The sequence below is a fragment of the Pholcus phalangioides genome, unplaced genomic scaffold (genome assembly GCF_987345545.1).
Source record: "Pholcus phalangioides strain wild (caught in Gottingen) unplaced genomic scaffold, Ppha-v1.0 ptg000010l_1, whole genome shotgun sequence".
Taxonomy (NCBI): domain Eukaryota; kingdom Metazoa; phylum Arthropoda; class Arachnida; order Araneae; family Pholcidae; genus Pholcus; species Pholcus phalangioides.
Window position 1 is genome coordinate 11,244,366 of NW_028301603.1, and position 15,901 is coordinate 11,260,266.

A 15,901-nucleotide genomic window follows, 5' to 3' on the forward strand; every position below is an offset into this window, starting at 1 on the left:
TGAGGGGAGCAGTAAGTTTTAGGTGGGAATAAAGAACACCATTATAAAATTATCAAAATTATCCCCACCAATTATTATTTTTAAATTGGTGGGGCAACAAAATCATGTTCGCTCCGGGCAGCGTAAGACCTAGTTTCGGTACTAGCGTGAACTACAATTTCTTAACAGACCAGACTCAAGCGTTTGTCCCCCATGCCCAGCTCTCAGGGCTGATGGTGGTATTTCAGACAGGATAGTAAACACCTTAGGAAGGTGTATTGATTTGCTTCAGTAAGTACAGACAGTAAGTAAGTAAGTGCCAGAGTGGCATGGTGGTAAGATGCTCGTCTACCATCGTGAAGGTTGTTGTCAGGGTCCCGGGTTCGAACCCAAGAGAGGATATAAATAAGATATTTTCCCAAACGAACTCGAGGCGACCACCGATAGACAGCACCTTCACTTCCAACCCATCTCACTAATGGCAGTAAATTGCAATATAGCGATATGGCCAGAGTTGGTGTTTGGTGAAGTAGTAAGTAAGACCGGACTGCTTCCGGCTCCTCACTGGATATCATTTTTCCAGAGTTTATGTCAAAGTCAGGATATCTACTCTGCAAGTCCACAAGACTGGACTTGGAAAATTTTCAGGGTTAACACACCTGATTTTTGATCTTGAGTTGATGTCAGTTGTTCGCATCTCTGCCAATTTTTTTTTTTTTTTTTTTGGTGTCTCGAATAGTTTTCTAGTTTTGCTTACCTAAAAGGAAAGTTTGCTCATCAAGATTACTGTCAGTGACCTTCGATGATTGCGCAAGGAAATCTGCTACTGCTAATTCCATAAAGGGTTTTGAAATCAATCATGTGACCCGTGTGTTTGAAGAGGTTTTGTGTTTGTGTCTTGAAAATACATTGCTTTTGTCAAATCAGAAATTATTATTTTTTCTACATTAACTGCAATTTCGTCAATCGGAACAGATATCAAAAATATACTAGTTTTTTCATCTCGTTGCGGACCAGCTGTTGGCCACCCAGATGTAAGCTATTGCAAGCAAAAAGGCTAAATTTCTCCTGAACTACAGTTGATACGATTCATTGTAGACTCTTTTGAAAGCTATTGCCAGGGCCGGACTTGAGTAGGTGTGAAGGATGCAGTCACACCGGCTTGCTAAATTTTAGGGGCTACAAAATGGGGTAAAAATAATTTGATTACATTTGACTATAACTTTTTATCAAAGCAATAGTTTAAAATTAAGTCCAAGACATTTAAAATTCAGACATTGAACTATCTGGCCCATGGTTTTAACAGAACTCTTCCCCCCCCCCCGCCCCCCGTAAGACAAGAAAACTGTGCAAATAGATCTGCTGCCCCGGCACTGGAGCAGGGTGGAAGATGCTAAATTCTTTAAAAATTATTCAAAATTATGCGTGGGGAGGGGGCAAATACATGTTTTCTCCTCTGAATGAGCATCTAGTTGCAGCTCCCAACCTTTAAGTGCCTACAGGCACATTTGCAATTTTTTTGGGGGGGGCATTGGGCACTGTCGCCCAAATTTATTATCGAATGGTTTTATTTAATGATCATGAAAGCGGTTTAATAGTCCTTCTTGGGTGCAATGTAATCCTGTGATGACGTCATGTTTTTCATGATCACTGGAGTGTAAACAGGATTTTCTCAAGGGAGGGGGCGAGACAAATCACATTTTTTTCTCTTTCCAAGAAAAGGGATTGTTTTTTTACTGCAAAAAATACATAATAATCTCGGCTAGAGGAGGGGGAATCCCAAAAAAAAAACCCTTTCCTATTTACGTATGGAAATGCACTGGGGGATTGAGAGGCGAACCCATTTTAGAAGTCTGTAAAACTGTTTTTGCATCTGGTCGCAAAATGCTTAAGCTCATCCATGGCTGTGGCAATGGACAAGTTTTTGGTAAATCGTCTGATTGTAGCTAGAAGAGTGTGTGGAATTGGCGGTTAATTAATCAGACAACAAAATTTGATTTTAACTTCGCCAATCTTTTAGCATTTGTAGCTTGTCAATAAATCCAGATATTTCTATGAAAATAGTTACCTTATAGGATTTTTTGTTTTTTCCAAATAATTGCTTAGTTTGTGCAATCTAAACCTACACGAATTACCCACCATAACTCAAAAATGGTTTGAAGTGGGACAGGGTTCTTATGGTGTTCTATGTCCTATTTGGGCTTGTCTATCACCTCCCCCCCCTTATTTGACAGATTAGGCCACGTTCACCCTGTATAAAAAACACGTTTTTCAAGTGTGCTTGGGCGCAGTAGCCCAGGTTAATAAGATATTCACCTGAAGTACCAAAGGATGTTTAGAGAGGTGTCGCGAGTTCAATACCCGGTTCATCCTTGTCAGGAACTTCCTTGATGCAGGGGAACAACCGAAACGGTGACGTGATCACAGAAAAAGATTGCTACTGCTGGGAGTCTCACATCAAGGGGTTAGCGCACCAATCTCTCAGTGAGTATAAAAAAGGCTGCTGTTCGCAATCACCAATAAATTATAGGTCCCAGTCTAATTTTAGCCCTCGTGTGCAGAAAATGACCGTGGTGTAACAAAAATGATCAAGTGTTCTTTGAAGCTCGCGTATATCACAAAAGAATAGTATGATTTTGCCATAGGATAAAAATTTAATTTGGCAAATCTATTTCACTAAGTGTGTAAATTACATTTTTATTTGTAAATTCTGCCTAAAACAATGAATATGGACGTTATCATTTAAAAAAACCCTCATATTTGACTAATTATAATTTCGATCTCTTTTCCAGGTTGTTGAAGCTTGGTGTATCAACTCGATCTGCTGTCACAGATAATCCTGGAAGGTCACATTGTTGCAGGGAAAGACGACCGGCAGATTCCAAATGCATTTCAAGTGACTACTTCTTCAACACATGGCTGGCCAGCACAGCAGTGTAATCGTGTCTCAGATCAAAACGGAAGATTCTGGTGACATCAGTAGTGAATCTATTTACGCTTCCAATTCCAGTGTCACCAATGGTGTGGCAGACTTCAGCCACAGAATAATGGGTCCTGTTGTTGGGAGCACTGAATCATCACATTGTCAGTCGCCGAATGATATGGCTTTGGTGAGTGGTTTTTTTAGTTTCTAGTTGGCTGCATTGATATACAGTCATAGGCGGAGATAGACTTGGAAGTCTGGAGGGGCACAGTCATTATTGCTGGGGGGGGGGCACGATGATGATGTCAATTAACATATACATATATATATTAGATCAGTTGACTCCACCTTTGACGCTGGGGACCCTCCGTATCTCCGCCCATGTATACAGTAAAAACATAAGAGTATCTAGGAAGCAGATTAACTAGTCTACGTTTAAGGATGCAAAGGTTCTGGGATCCATGCGAAGGTTCGGAGCCATCCTTTTTTTAAAATGCAAACATGAAGTCAAAGTTGTGATGTTTGAAATACAGTCAATCGGGCCTATAACGTTTTCTCTCTTAATATGACTAATTTTTGTGATCTCTACTCTAAGTAATTCTCATTAAGATTTTCTATTTGAAGCGTTTTCCCACTTTTTCATGATTTTTTTTGAAAAAGGCTATAAGTGGGGTCCACTCTATATCATTTAAGATAGCCTTTTTCTCAAATTTACTAATCACACATTTTTACTCACCAGTTATCTATTCCCAACCAATATACTATTCCTGTGAATGTCTTTCCTATTTATTAACTTTCAATTTTCCTAAATAATTTTTCATGTCCGTACAGGCTTTGTGAAAATGAGTGTTGGCTCATTTATATAGTATATAAATATAATATATATATATATCTATATAAATGAACCAATGTTTATATAGTATATAAATATATATTATAGTATATTATATAGTTGTATAGGGGTTTTCTTGAGAAAATGTTGCCACGTTAATTTTTGAATAAAAAAGTTGCAGAGACCTCTCAGAAATTCTAACAATGGCGTTTTAAGGTCGTTCTTAAGTAAACCATTGATACTGAACAATTTTAGTTAAACTGTAAGAACTACAGTATGTTTTCTTTCTTTCACCCTAGGAAATGTACACGAGTGATATGGTGGCTGATCAAACGCCATCCCCTCCTCTCAGTCCAGAAAGTCACCAGCAGGACATGTTCTGCTCCAGTACGATGCCTGGAGATGGCATAAGCTTAGTAGTTTCAAATTCTGATTCCAAATCTGGGGATCCTCCAAAAAGGCTCTGCCTTGTTTGCGGGGACATCGCCTCTGGTTTCCACTACGGAGTTGCATCGTGTGAAGCATGTAAAGCATTTTTTAAAAGGACTATTCAAGGTACATTTCGTTATTATCGATCAAAATTTTTCTCTGCATCCAACTGCTTATTTTTCACCTACGCTGACTCATTTTTTCTGTGAGGATATCTGTCATATGCACCAAGGGTTCTCGAACTGTGTGCCACAGTGCGCCACCAACTTCAGCAGCAGTCCTGACAAATGTTTTTGAAAAGATTCCTTGTTAAACTGCTCTGACGAGCCGTGGATAAGCGTTGATGAGGGAAAGGGGCACAGCGTGTGAAAAACTTTGAGAACCCCTGATATACTCCAATGGCATATTTAGTGGGTTAGCTTATGCAGAAGCATTCTACTATGTAGCTTAGCAGAAACGTTGATTATAATTTTTGAGGGAAAAACAAAATATTTAGCTTCATGAAGTCAACAAAACGAATAAAGAGTCCTTCAGGTTTTTTATGATTGAGTATAGGTAATATGAACTGGGATGGTTACTGTCTTCAGAGCTGTCTTAAACCACCTATTGCTTAGCAGAAAGTATATGTCCATACAGGTCCGATTCTGTGGCCAGAATATAATGCTGAATGCCTGCATGTAAATTCAAAGTATTCTGATTGGATGCTTGTGAAATAAAATCGATTGATCTATTTGAATTTTCTTGAAATTCCTACTCCAAACAAACCAGTGCATTACCATGCCTCAGGTTCAATTGAAGTGGGGAATTTTCAATAGACCAATCTAATCCAATAGCTCTATTTCACAACAAATAATCAGAGCTTCGCTTCTTACTTACATGCAGACGCTTGGGTTCATATTTCGACATTCTTTTTTATTCATTTATTTATACAATATTGTTTGGAAGAGGCCTATACAAGGGAATGTGATAGTGAAATTTGACATAGGAGACTGTTGATGTTGCACAAGAAATCAGAAACTGTTGCACAATCAATAATGTTTGATGGGAGGTTGTTCCAATCGTCTATTGTTCGAGGAAAGAAATTAAATTTAAAACAATTTGTGGGAGCAAAGATGAATTTCAATTTTTGGGAATGGTTAATTCTATTGGATAAGTATGAAGTTTTCTGAACTTAGAAAATTGGAAGTGTCGATATGAAAAAGGCTGTGAAGGATTTTGAAAAAGAAAATTAATCGAGAGATATGGTTGTAGGTAAAAAATGGTTGAATTCAGTAACGGAGCTATAGGATGACCAACAGTTTAAAATGAAGCGAGCGAGCAGACTTATTTTAAATAGATTCTAATTTGTCTATATTGGAGAGAGTATGGGGGTCCCAGATTTCACAGGCATATGAGAATACAGGAAGGATATGGATTTGGAAGCAGAGATGTCTGAGGCGACGAGTTTTTGAGGTTTTGACGAAGAAAAAAAAAAAAAAGTTTTTCGAGACACTTATGAAATACATAATCAACATGGAGGTTCTAGAGGTATAGAGGTTTCCCTCTAAATAACCAAGAGTTAAGGTATAGAGTAACCAGTCCGAGTGGGATCTCCTGTCAGCATGATAGCAGTTATATCCTCTGAGGATGACGCCCATAGCATGTGAAAACACATTAGAATTTGTGGTTTTCTTTAATATCATAAAATTTATGCATACATTAAAAATATTTCAGGAAATATTGAGTACACATGTCCGTGTGAAAATAACTGTGAAATCAACAAGAGAAGACGGAAAGCATGTCAGGCCTGTAGGTACCAGAAGTGTTTAAAAATGGGAATGCTTAAAGAAGGTGAGCATTGATGCGATTATTTTATTGTTTTTAATTTTTTAGTATTTGTGTATTTTGTAACTGGTCTTTCCGTATTTCCTAACGGGCATCGAAATAAGCCAAATAATCCTTCTTCCCCCCCCCCCCCCCCCGTTTTACAAAGAACAGCTATATTTGAATTTTGCTTGTATTTGATAGTGCCGGTGTTTGCACTGGACGCCTGCAAAAATGTGCCATAATCAGTACATGAACATGTTGCCATCATGGCGGCTTACATATGTACTGGTTATTGCAAGGGGAAAACATGATTTTATTCATTTCTAACAGAACAGGATCGGGAGCTATGTTTCTTCCACAAGATGTGAATAATCAAGTTTATGACATCTAACTTGTTTTTGTAGAGAGAATTTCAGCTGAGTACACAGTCCGCAAAGACTTGAGACCATGTTCACCAGACCCGTTACAATGAAATGATTGTTTGTGGGGGGGGGGGGGTTGAAAAGAAATGCAGGTGAAAAAAAAAATGCATTGTATTTAGGACTAAAGGAATAGCATCAGAATTATCACAGGAGAAAATTTGACTCGTGCCTATTTGGAGATGCTTACACATGCTGAAAAAAAATATATATATGCCTTATGTCAGTGGAGTGAACTTCCAGCATTTCAGGAACTTTCATGTGCCAGTTTGCCATGGGGACTAAAAAAATTGTATTAGTGCCTAAAATTACCTTTGTGTATTTACTAAATAGTGTGTGCCACACGAGAGCAGCCCAAAATGCTTGAAATTTATAGCAGCATATCTGAAAAACATGAAAGAGGGTCGCTTTGCCCTGAGAAAGTAAAAACCATTATTTTAGGCTTTTTTTTTTCTTTGGGTGAAAATATTTTTGGCGCCTAAACAATTGTAACCTTGCACCTAGATTTTTTTGAGATTTGCCTATCCCTGATTGTGAAGGTTGTAATCATTATCAGGGCTAGAAAAATCATGAAAAAAATTTAGGTGTCAGGCAGATTTTTCAGGAGAAAGGACTGGTTTCTTTCTCAAGAAAACAGTCCAAAATAATGTTTATTTGACTTTTCCAAAACTTAATTATCCCTCTGAATATTTGAAAACATACTTCAATGATATCAGAATATGTGTAACGCACATCCTTAGATTTTAATTTACCAATTGCATATAGAGAATTTTGGGTCGTTAATGCTGATTTTGTAGTCACACCGTGGCAATTTGGCTCCTGGGATTTTCCCTTCTCATTACTATGATATCATGTTATTACAGAGCGGTTTTCATACAGTGTGTGAGGCAAGCTATTTTTTGTGCACAACCAGCACACAACTGCCAGACACGCATTCAGGTTTCTATCTCTCTGAGAAATATTGGATCAAATAGAAAATATATAAAAATGAACCAATAGATAATGGGCATAACTTAAGGAACATACACAAAATGGAAATTTGAGGATGCATCAGTTAAATGCTCATGATCAGAATCAGGTAACGACTTTGATAGACATATGAGGTGAGGTAGACAATATTAAATTTAATGTAGACAATTATAAAAAGTCTAAATCTAGAAATTTCTTTAACAATGATGGAAGCCGAATCGCTGTAAAGTGGAGAAAAATCATTTTATATAAAAAATTGTTTTAATTTTTTCTTGTCATGGGGAGTGAAAGACATCTAGACAATTTTATAAGTGAAAGAATCATGGATGTATTAAAAAAAAATTACATTTAAGCCATATGTAACCAATGAACTGAGAGTGGGTGAAAGCATATACAAGCGTTGTTGGTGTTTCATTGGGGTGATTTCATAGCATGAGCTTTAAAATAAAAATAATTTTATTCCAATCAGGTGTCCGACTAGACCGAGTGAGAGGGGGCAGGCAAAAGTACAGGCGATGTCAAGAAGGGCCATACCAGCTTCCTATTACACCTTGTAAAAAGCCATCACTCGAAGGTAAGAATGAAATTATTTTCCTTGATAATGTGTGTGTATCACAGGGAAATATTTTCTATGGATTGCTTCTGCATTATTTATGGTAAAGTCATGATTATACTATTCCTTCCCAGATAACAAAATCATCACAGCATTAATCAACTGCGAACCTGAACCTCTCCATGTGCAGCCTAATCCATCTTTACCTGATAACCACTACAGAACAATGAGTATGCTCAGCGATTTAGTCGACAGAGAGCTTGTTGCAACAATCGGGTGGGCCAAGCAAATACCAGGTGATAAATTTAGCATTAAAATAAATAAACTTATGTTTTTTAAATGATTTACATAAAACAATCACAGGGTAGAGAATGCACATATCTCCTGCTATTTGTGTTGAACTGTGCTGTCTTTTGCACTTCTCTTTCATCATATTACAAAATATTCAGTTCATTGCTTAAATCACAATGCTTATTTATAGTGTTCTTTATTTAATTTCTCGCTGTTACCAAAATAGGTTTTACAGACCTCACGTTGAACGATCAGATGAAATTGTTACAGACTACATGGACTGAAATATTATCTCTTTCACTTGCATACAGGTTTGTGATCATTTTTCTTCGTATTCATTACATTGAGGTTTTAGTTCATAAATCTGCATTATATTGGAAGGTAGCTGTGTTGTAAAATGTGCCATGACAGTTTTTCCTTAAGCTTTATCGATGGTGTATTCTTTTTTGTTTTGTCTAAAAAGAATACTACTACTGATACTAAACTGCACATGCACCTCGTAAACATTCTTCGCGAGAGCTTATAATGAATTGGCTCATGCTGGAAAGTCTTGCATGTCCGTAACATATTTATGATACCAGAGCTACCTGTTTTGTGTTTGAAACGCTGTCTTCAGTCCAGGGCCATAACTTGGATTTTTGTGAGTGATTTTTCTGCCTCCACTGTAAAATTCAAAATTTTATGCCAGCAATTTTTGTTCTTTTCTAAAATTAGTCATCCAGGGTGGTTGCCCTTTGTCTCCCCTTCTTATTTCTGGCTCATCACTTGTGTTCCGTGTTGGAAGTGATATGTATGTGTTGTATATTCTATGTATAAAGAAACGCTCCCTGGTGTACCCCGCATGTTTTCCAATTCTTGGAATGTGCTTGAGAATGGTAGTGTAAAAATAGGCCATACTGTGTGGGAGTCACGTTGTCTGCACATGGGAGTGTATAGGAGAAACCCATATATACTCGCACCAGTTGAGGTTTGTCTTTTGCAAAGGGTGGCAGCAGCTCTTATCTGCTCTCACCAGTTTAAATAAACACTTAATTTCCTTCATGTTATAGAATTGCTGCAGAGTCTACATGTCATTATCTTGATTAAAATACTATGCATTAAATACCACATACGGTTACTGAGGAAATGGTGGTCCATGATATTCCATAGGATTTTCTGACTCAGATCATTGCTGAAATATATAAAAATTTCCATGAGGCCCAACGTGGGCAGCCTCGCATTCCCCAGTCAGATTTTGGCCCACCCAGCAGGTAAAAAAAATCACTGATTTAAATCAGTTTATTTCAGATATGAAAAAATATCGGTTTTAATCAAATAAAATTATTTATGCAGCTTTAAAAAGCGATTTAATTTTTTATTAAAATTATTTTAATTATTATATTTTTACATATTATTTATAGTATTAATATATATATTAAATATCAGATGCCACAGTTGTACCAATGTAGCTGACAAATGGTTACTCAAAATTCACAATGATTAAGTTATGGGATGTAAAGCTGACTTAGAAAATCAAACGGTTTGCATGTCAATCGATGGATGGACAAATATCCATAATGAACCAAACGTGTGCGTAAGTGTTACCAAACGGTGTGGTAAAGTCATCAGTGTTGATACTATTGACACATCTGGCTCATCACATACTGGAAATTATATTGCACATTTGGTTTTTAGTTCAGTGAAATCGATAGACTGACAGACGTGATCGCTGACTGCCCAGAGAGTCCATATGGGTGCAGTGCCCACATTTTAAATCTGCTAGCCAAAGATTTGGTTAAAACTGATGTAACAAAGCATGGTACAAGTACAGTATATTTAAATATTTTCACAATAATCATCTCTCAAAAGCATGGTATCATACAGAAAGTGGAAGTGCATTGATACTTCCTGTAGAGGCACAATGGAATACTTAATGTCATTCCATTCTCTTGAATATTATATTAAAATTGGTAATTTGTTATTTATTATTTGTTCTGAATTCGATAGCCAAAACTATTGATTTTGTACAAAGGAACAACTGCTCCCTGGCTGAATGGGTATTCCTAACTAGCATGTAAAAAAAGCTGTAATTAAAGATAAAAGAAGCATCGCCATCAAACAATAAAAAGGTCTTATCTTCAGCATATAAAAATAGATATGAACAATCATATTAACAGATGCACACTTTGCTGCATTTATTCTAAGCTAATCAGTGTTTATTTCTAATATGGGCATTGATGTCACAAAAGAAGAGTGAAATAAGGGTATTTAATTTATCAAACAAAACTGTGGCTCTAGGTTCCTGGCAATTACATTAAAATTTTTGGGGAAGTTGGAATCATTTCATGCCGAAAATGTTTATTTTTTAAACCCTAAGGTTGTTGATATAATGTCTGATTTTGAGTGGTCAAATAGTTTTTATAATGTTTTGGGTAAAGATGTAATTACAGAGAGAGTGATATGCGATTTTTGAACATGCTAACCACAGCCAAAGCATCGACTGCCTGTGCTGAAACGAATTTTTCTACATTTGGTGTAGTTCTTTCCAAATAGTGAAACAGATTAGGGGTAGGCAAAGCATCAAAACTAGCATTTCTAATGAAGCAAATGAACAATTATTGATTGAGAGTAAAATTATTCAATGCGATATACGTAAGATATCTATTCAAGAAATATGTTTTTTTTCCCTCTATTTTTCTTAATAAAATGTTCTGATATATCTCACAAGTATATGATTATCTTTAGTCTGCAAATATTATTAATTAGTAAATTTTATAAATTAAAATTTCTTTAATTGTATATTCTAAGAAAATATAAATTAATGACTAGCGTGTTAGTAATGCATATTTAAATACCGTATATACTCGTGTATAAGCCGAGCTTTTTTGTAGAAAAATTCGTTCCTCAAGTGGGGGGGGGGGGGTTGGCTTATACTCAGGTCAGTTTTTGGTGAGAAAATATCGACCCCCGCAATCAGTAGTAATTTTTGTAGCAGTGTTCGAGAAACCGGCATTATTGGTATGGGATATGTTCAAACCCCCACAAAACCGATAATGTCAAAGCCGAGGCAAAAAAATCTAAAACATCATTGAGAGGCTTATTGATGCTCACATCTAAAGGCTGTACAATCGACGTTAGCTTACATGGTATCAAGGCTAACGTCGATTGTATAGCCTTTAGATGTGAGCATCAATAAGCCTCTCAAAGACTATTTGGGGAATTTGTGGATCGAATGGATGAGTTCCGATGATAAAGTGGTGCCTTAAATAAAACTGACATTGGCCTGGTGGGCCAATGGGTACATGAGGCGTGGAATTCCTGTTTCCACCGAAATTCTCATCCGATCCTTCAAATAATATTGCATCAGCAATATGATGGATGGAACTGAAGATGATATCTATCCTGTTTGAAAGTGACAATGGCGATGAGACAGCCCAGATGAAGATACAAACGAAGATGCCGCACCTTATGATGATCTGATGGATTACGATGAGCTTGGAGACTCAGAAGAAATGGTTTAAAAAGTTTGAATCATTTTCTATTGTAAATTTCCACAAGCTATTCATTTTGCATGAAAATATAAGAATTTTTTTTCTCTGAAATGAACGGATTTTTTGGGAGATCGGCTTATATACGGGTTTTCAATTTATTGTGGTTTTGGTGGTCCTGAAGTGGGGGGGGGGGTCGGCTTATATACGAGTTGGCTTATACACAAGTATATATGGTATATATTTTGTTTAAAAAAAACATAATTGAAATAAAGAAAATCAACAATCCTGCCACCAAGCACTTGCATTCTCTAGGCCCATTCAAATGCAGAAAAAGTGTCCCTACCTACAGCATCTATGACCTTCTCAAAGTGTGCTTTCTATACACCCCTGGGAATGAAACATGATGGGAGAGTCTACTGATCAAACATTGAAAGCGATAGTGGTGAATGCCTGAGTTTTTGTATCATTTTGCCTGTAAAGAAAAGAATTTTTGAATGGACGACCTGCCCACATTCATGTTTCTGAGTTTGAGAACCAAACTAAAGAAATCAAACTTCAGTTGACTACCAATATTGGGTCATGAGAAACCCATCATGATGACCACATGGCTGCTCAAGAGTTGTTCATGTTTGACTAGAACACTTTAAGAAATATTGACTAGTGAGGGAATATAAGAATGACTGTAGTTGCGGCACTCATGTTGAACATATGACATTGATATGAATTGTCAGATACAATGCTTCTCTTCAGTTTTACCATATTTCCCCGCATTAGCCGGCAAGCCAAGTAGCAGCTAGGGAAACCAGCATGCCAAAAATATCAATACTTTCCCAACATGCTTGGAAATTAGTCACATATTCTGGAAAAATCTTGAATATCTTTATTCTAAAAATTGATTTAATTGGCTGAATGTATACTGTGATCTTATCAAACCTTGCTTTTCCTGGCATGTCAGGAACGAACCAGATCCCAACATTAAAAAAAGCTTCCTCAAATTTCACAGCATGCCGGTAAATACAGGGGAATACTGTGTTTGAAAAGTTTCATAATCTGTGTGTGGTTCATGAGTTGTGCCATCTGAATCATTGCAGGTCATATAGGATATCAAGTGGGGCGCCAAAGCTTGCTTTCACACCAGACTTCCTCATGGACGAGCAGCAGGCTTCGGAATGTCAAGCCACTGAGTTGTTTTCTTACTGTGTTCGGCTAGTCAAGAGGCTCGATTTCTTAAACATAGCGAAAGAGGAATACCTGGCATTGAAGGCCCTTTCTCTTACAAATGCTGGTAAGTCAGATGATATATCAATTGAAAAAAAACAACCACGATACAACTTTATTTGTTCAGAAATAACAAAAATATTTGTTAGTCAACAGTTTATAAGTTTAATTTGTTTTAGACTGTGTGTGTGTGTGTGTGTGGCGCGCGCGCGCGCTTACATACAGTGATCTTTCATTTATGTTTCTCTCAGTTATAAGACAATTTTGTCCACTCCCAGCCAAAGGAATAGGAAAATAATGCTATTTCATGTTCATTTATATGACTTCATTTATGCAACGTACCTTTTGGTTATGAGTTTCGGAAAATTTATTCTTCTTCTAAAAAGACTATCAATGAAGAAGCTATTGTGATAGGAATTTCAACGAAAAAGGATTAGTTGAATTGATGTCATGAAAGAGAATGGCAGTAGCGGTAAGAAGCTGCAACCATTGGGGAGTGATTTAACTTGATGGGTGGTTTGCTTTCACTTGAGACTACATTTTGAGTTCACAGACTAATTCCACTCTGTATTAGCTTCACAATGTGAGTTTCGAAATGGGTAATTGAAAGCAGTGTGGGAACCAACTACCTATTGTTGACAACATTGGCTCTCTGGTTGGCTTTGACCGACCTTTATACAAGAGGGGAAAAATTCAATGTATTAAAATATTATATGGTAAAACAAAAGACTATAGAACATTCCTCTGACATCAATCAGGGGAAATTCAGCACAAATTAACGTCCGCTTTGCCTGCCAAGGGCCTTAGGAAGAATATTACAATGGGTAGCAATAGAGAGAAAAAACAAGGAAATTATACCGTGATTAAATTATATGCAAGGACAAAAACATCTCAAAGAAGGGGGGGGGGGGGGACAAAGCGAGAGAGCATGAATATGAGGCAAAACTTCTGTGAGGATACAAACATGACCGTCTTAAGAGCATCATGGGCCCCTGATCCGAGTGATTTTTCCGAGGCTCTACCTGGCAAATTCTTGAGAAATTCAACTACTCATTTTCCTGAGGTCACTCTTCTCTTGAGGCCCCTGGGCCATATGCTAAGATGGCACTTTACAGAAAACAATCGCTGCCATTCATGAGTGCATTCGAAAACCAACTACCTATATTGTTGACGACCTTGACTCTGGTTGGCTTTGACCGAATCCCCACATCAGTTATCAATTTCATTCAAAGTGAATGAACAAAAGTTTGCAAAAAACTGAGTTATAGGAGAACTATAAAATATTTTGATGAAAATGTAAAATCACAGCAGTGAGAAGAGTGTCAGAAGATGATTTTACAATTGCCGTGGGATTTTTTTTTTTTAAAACTATAAAAGTGCTGGAAACTTTTTGCGATTACTTGTAAAGACGGGTTTTTAGGATTAATTGCAATAAAAACAATCTTCATTACTTTGCAAAAAAAGACTTGTGCATCAAAGTTAATGTTGTAATCGCTGAGTATATAGTACGTTTATATGATTTCGAAGAGGAGAAATACTATTTTCCTATATCTGTTTTAAGAATAAGGCCAATACCTATATTTTACTTTAATGTACTTGCATTTGTGTATAGATATTTTCAAGTGTTTTTCTTTATTCTCACTTAATGCCGCTCTCACTTACATATTTTTTTTTTCTTGTTTAGTTGCACCAAAGCATAAGTGCGAGATCACTGTAGTATCAAGTTGTTTTACAAATGACAGTAGTCAAATTTCAAGAATCTTATAGCTTTTTTTTTTCTTGCAGATATTCAGCTCGAAGATTCAGCGTCAGTTTGTAAACTCAGAGATGCCATTACAAATGGACTACAGGACTGTGTAGCGATTTTACGCACATCCAATTGTATTCAGCATCTGAATCAACTGCTCCTGTGCTTGCCTTTGCTCAGGCAACTGGACGGACAAGTCCGTATGTTTTGGAACGGTGTCCGGCGGGAAGGCAAAGTACCGATGAAAAAACTCTTCATAGAGATGTTAGAGTGCGATGTGCCATTATTTTGAAAGAGGGGGAAAAAGTGGGAAAAAAATCATTGCGTGTCTTTGTATAACTTGCATTTCTTCTGTATCCTGCCAATTTGTGGAGATCTTTTTGTTGAGACAGAGGGAGGATAGAGAATTGTTGTTGTATGGAACGAACTGTAGAAAAGACGTCACAGCGGAAAAGTACAGGTATAACACGATATGTAATACATACCCAACGAAAAGCCATCATACTGCCAGAGAAAGAGCGAATTGGGCGGAAAGAAATCAGGAGGATGGAATTATGTTGGTTGTATTCAGTGTTTGGTGCTGCTGTTATGCTGTGTGAGGAATATGGATCGTAGAAGAAGAAGAAAACAAATAAAGATAGGAAATTATAAAGAAGAAAATATATTTTTTCATAGAGAGGCGAAATGTATACAAATACAAAGCTGTTTTTCTTTTTTGCTTCAGTTTTTTTTTTCCTCATTCATATTGGTACAATCGACTGTAGTGTAATTTTTGAATGTGTAAAAGTTGTCGTTATTTATTCCCGAGCTGAATGTGGGATGAGTAGACTATAGAAGAAATTGCTTTCTCAAAACCATCTTTGGTTAACTTCTCAGACAGAGCCATAACGGTGATTCTTGGGGGGGGGGGGGAGGAAGGAAAAACAGCTGCTCCCCTCTACATTTTTTTCATCCCTCTAGTTCTGATCATGTACACAAACACTTTTATTTTTCTAATTTACTCCATAGTATTTTTAGACTGAATACGGTTATGAGAATGTTCTACACCGGGGGGGTGCACAACCATTTCAGTCCGGGGGGGGGGGGGGGGCAGAAACTGGAATATATAAGGTCCCCATGAAATACGAGCCTATTTTATTGGACATTTCCCATAATTTTGGCTGTCCCAACTTCTCTATGGAATGTCCTGTTTTTCCCAATTTTCAATAAATTTCACTTGAATTAATATTTTTTTACTGAATATTTAAGGTTTGTAATTATGAATA

At 36.9% G+C, this 15,901-nt stretch overlaps 1 protein-coding gene across 2 annotated transcripts in view; it reads left to right on the top strand.

Moving 5' to 3' along the window:
- The window catches only part of ERR (estrogen-related receptor), a 64,672-nt gene extending 48,991 nt beyond the window's left edge, over positions 1–15,681 (top strand). The window contains exons 2-9 of one of the 2 annotated variants that reach the window (XM_089237606.1): positions 2,772–3,089; positions 4,034–4,289; positions 5,877–5,993; positions 7,827–7,931; positions 8,045–8,206; positions 8,428–8,512; positions 12,763–12,956; positions 14,675–15,681. In XM_089237606.1, the coding sequence (XP_089093732.1) occupies positions 2,895–3,089; positions 4,034–4,289; positions 5,877–5,993; positions 7,827–7,931; positions 8,045–8,206; positions 8,428–8,512; positions 12,763–12,956; positions 14,675–14,928 (1,368 nt within the window). In that variant the 5' untranslated portion in view covers positions 2,772–2,894 and the 3' untranslated portion in view covers positions 14,929–15,681. The remainder of the gene's footprint in view (positions 1–2,771; positions 3,090–4,033; positions 4,290–5,876; positions 5,994–7,826; positions 7,932–8,044; positions 8,207–8,427; positions 8,513–12,762; positions 12,957–14,674) is intronic. The other variant, XM_089237607.1, reaches the window with a different exon arrangement.
- Positions 15,682–15,901: the final 220 nt, after the last annotated feature.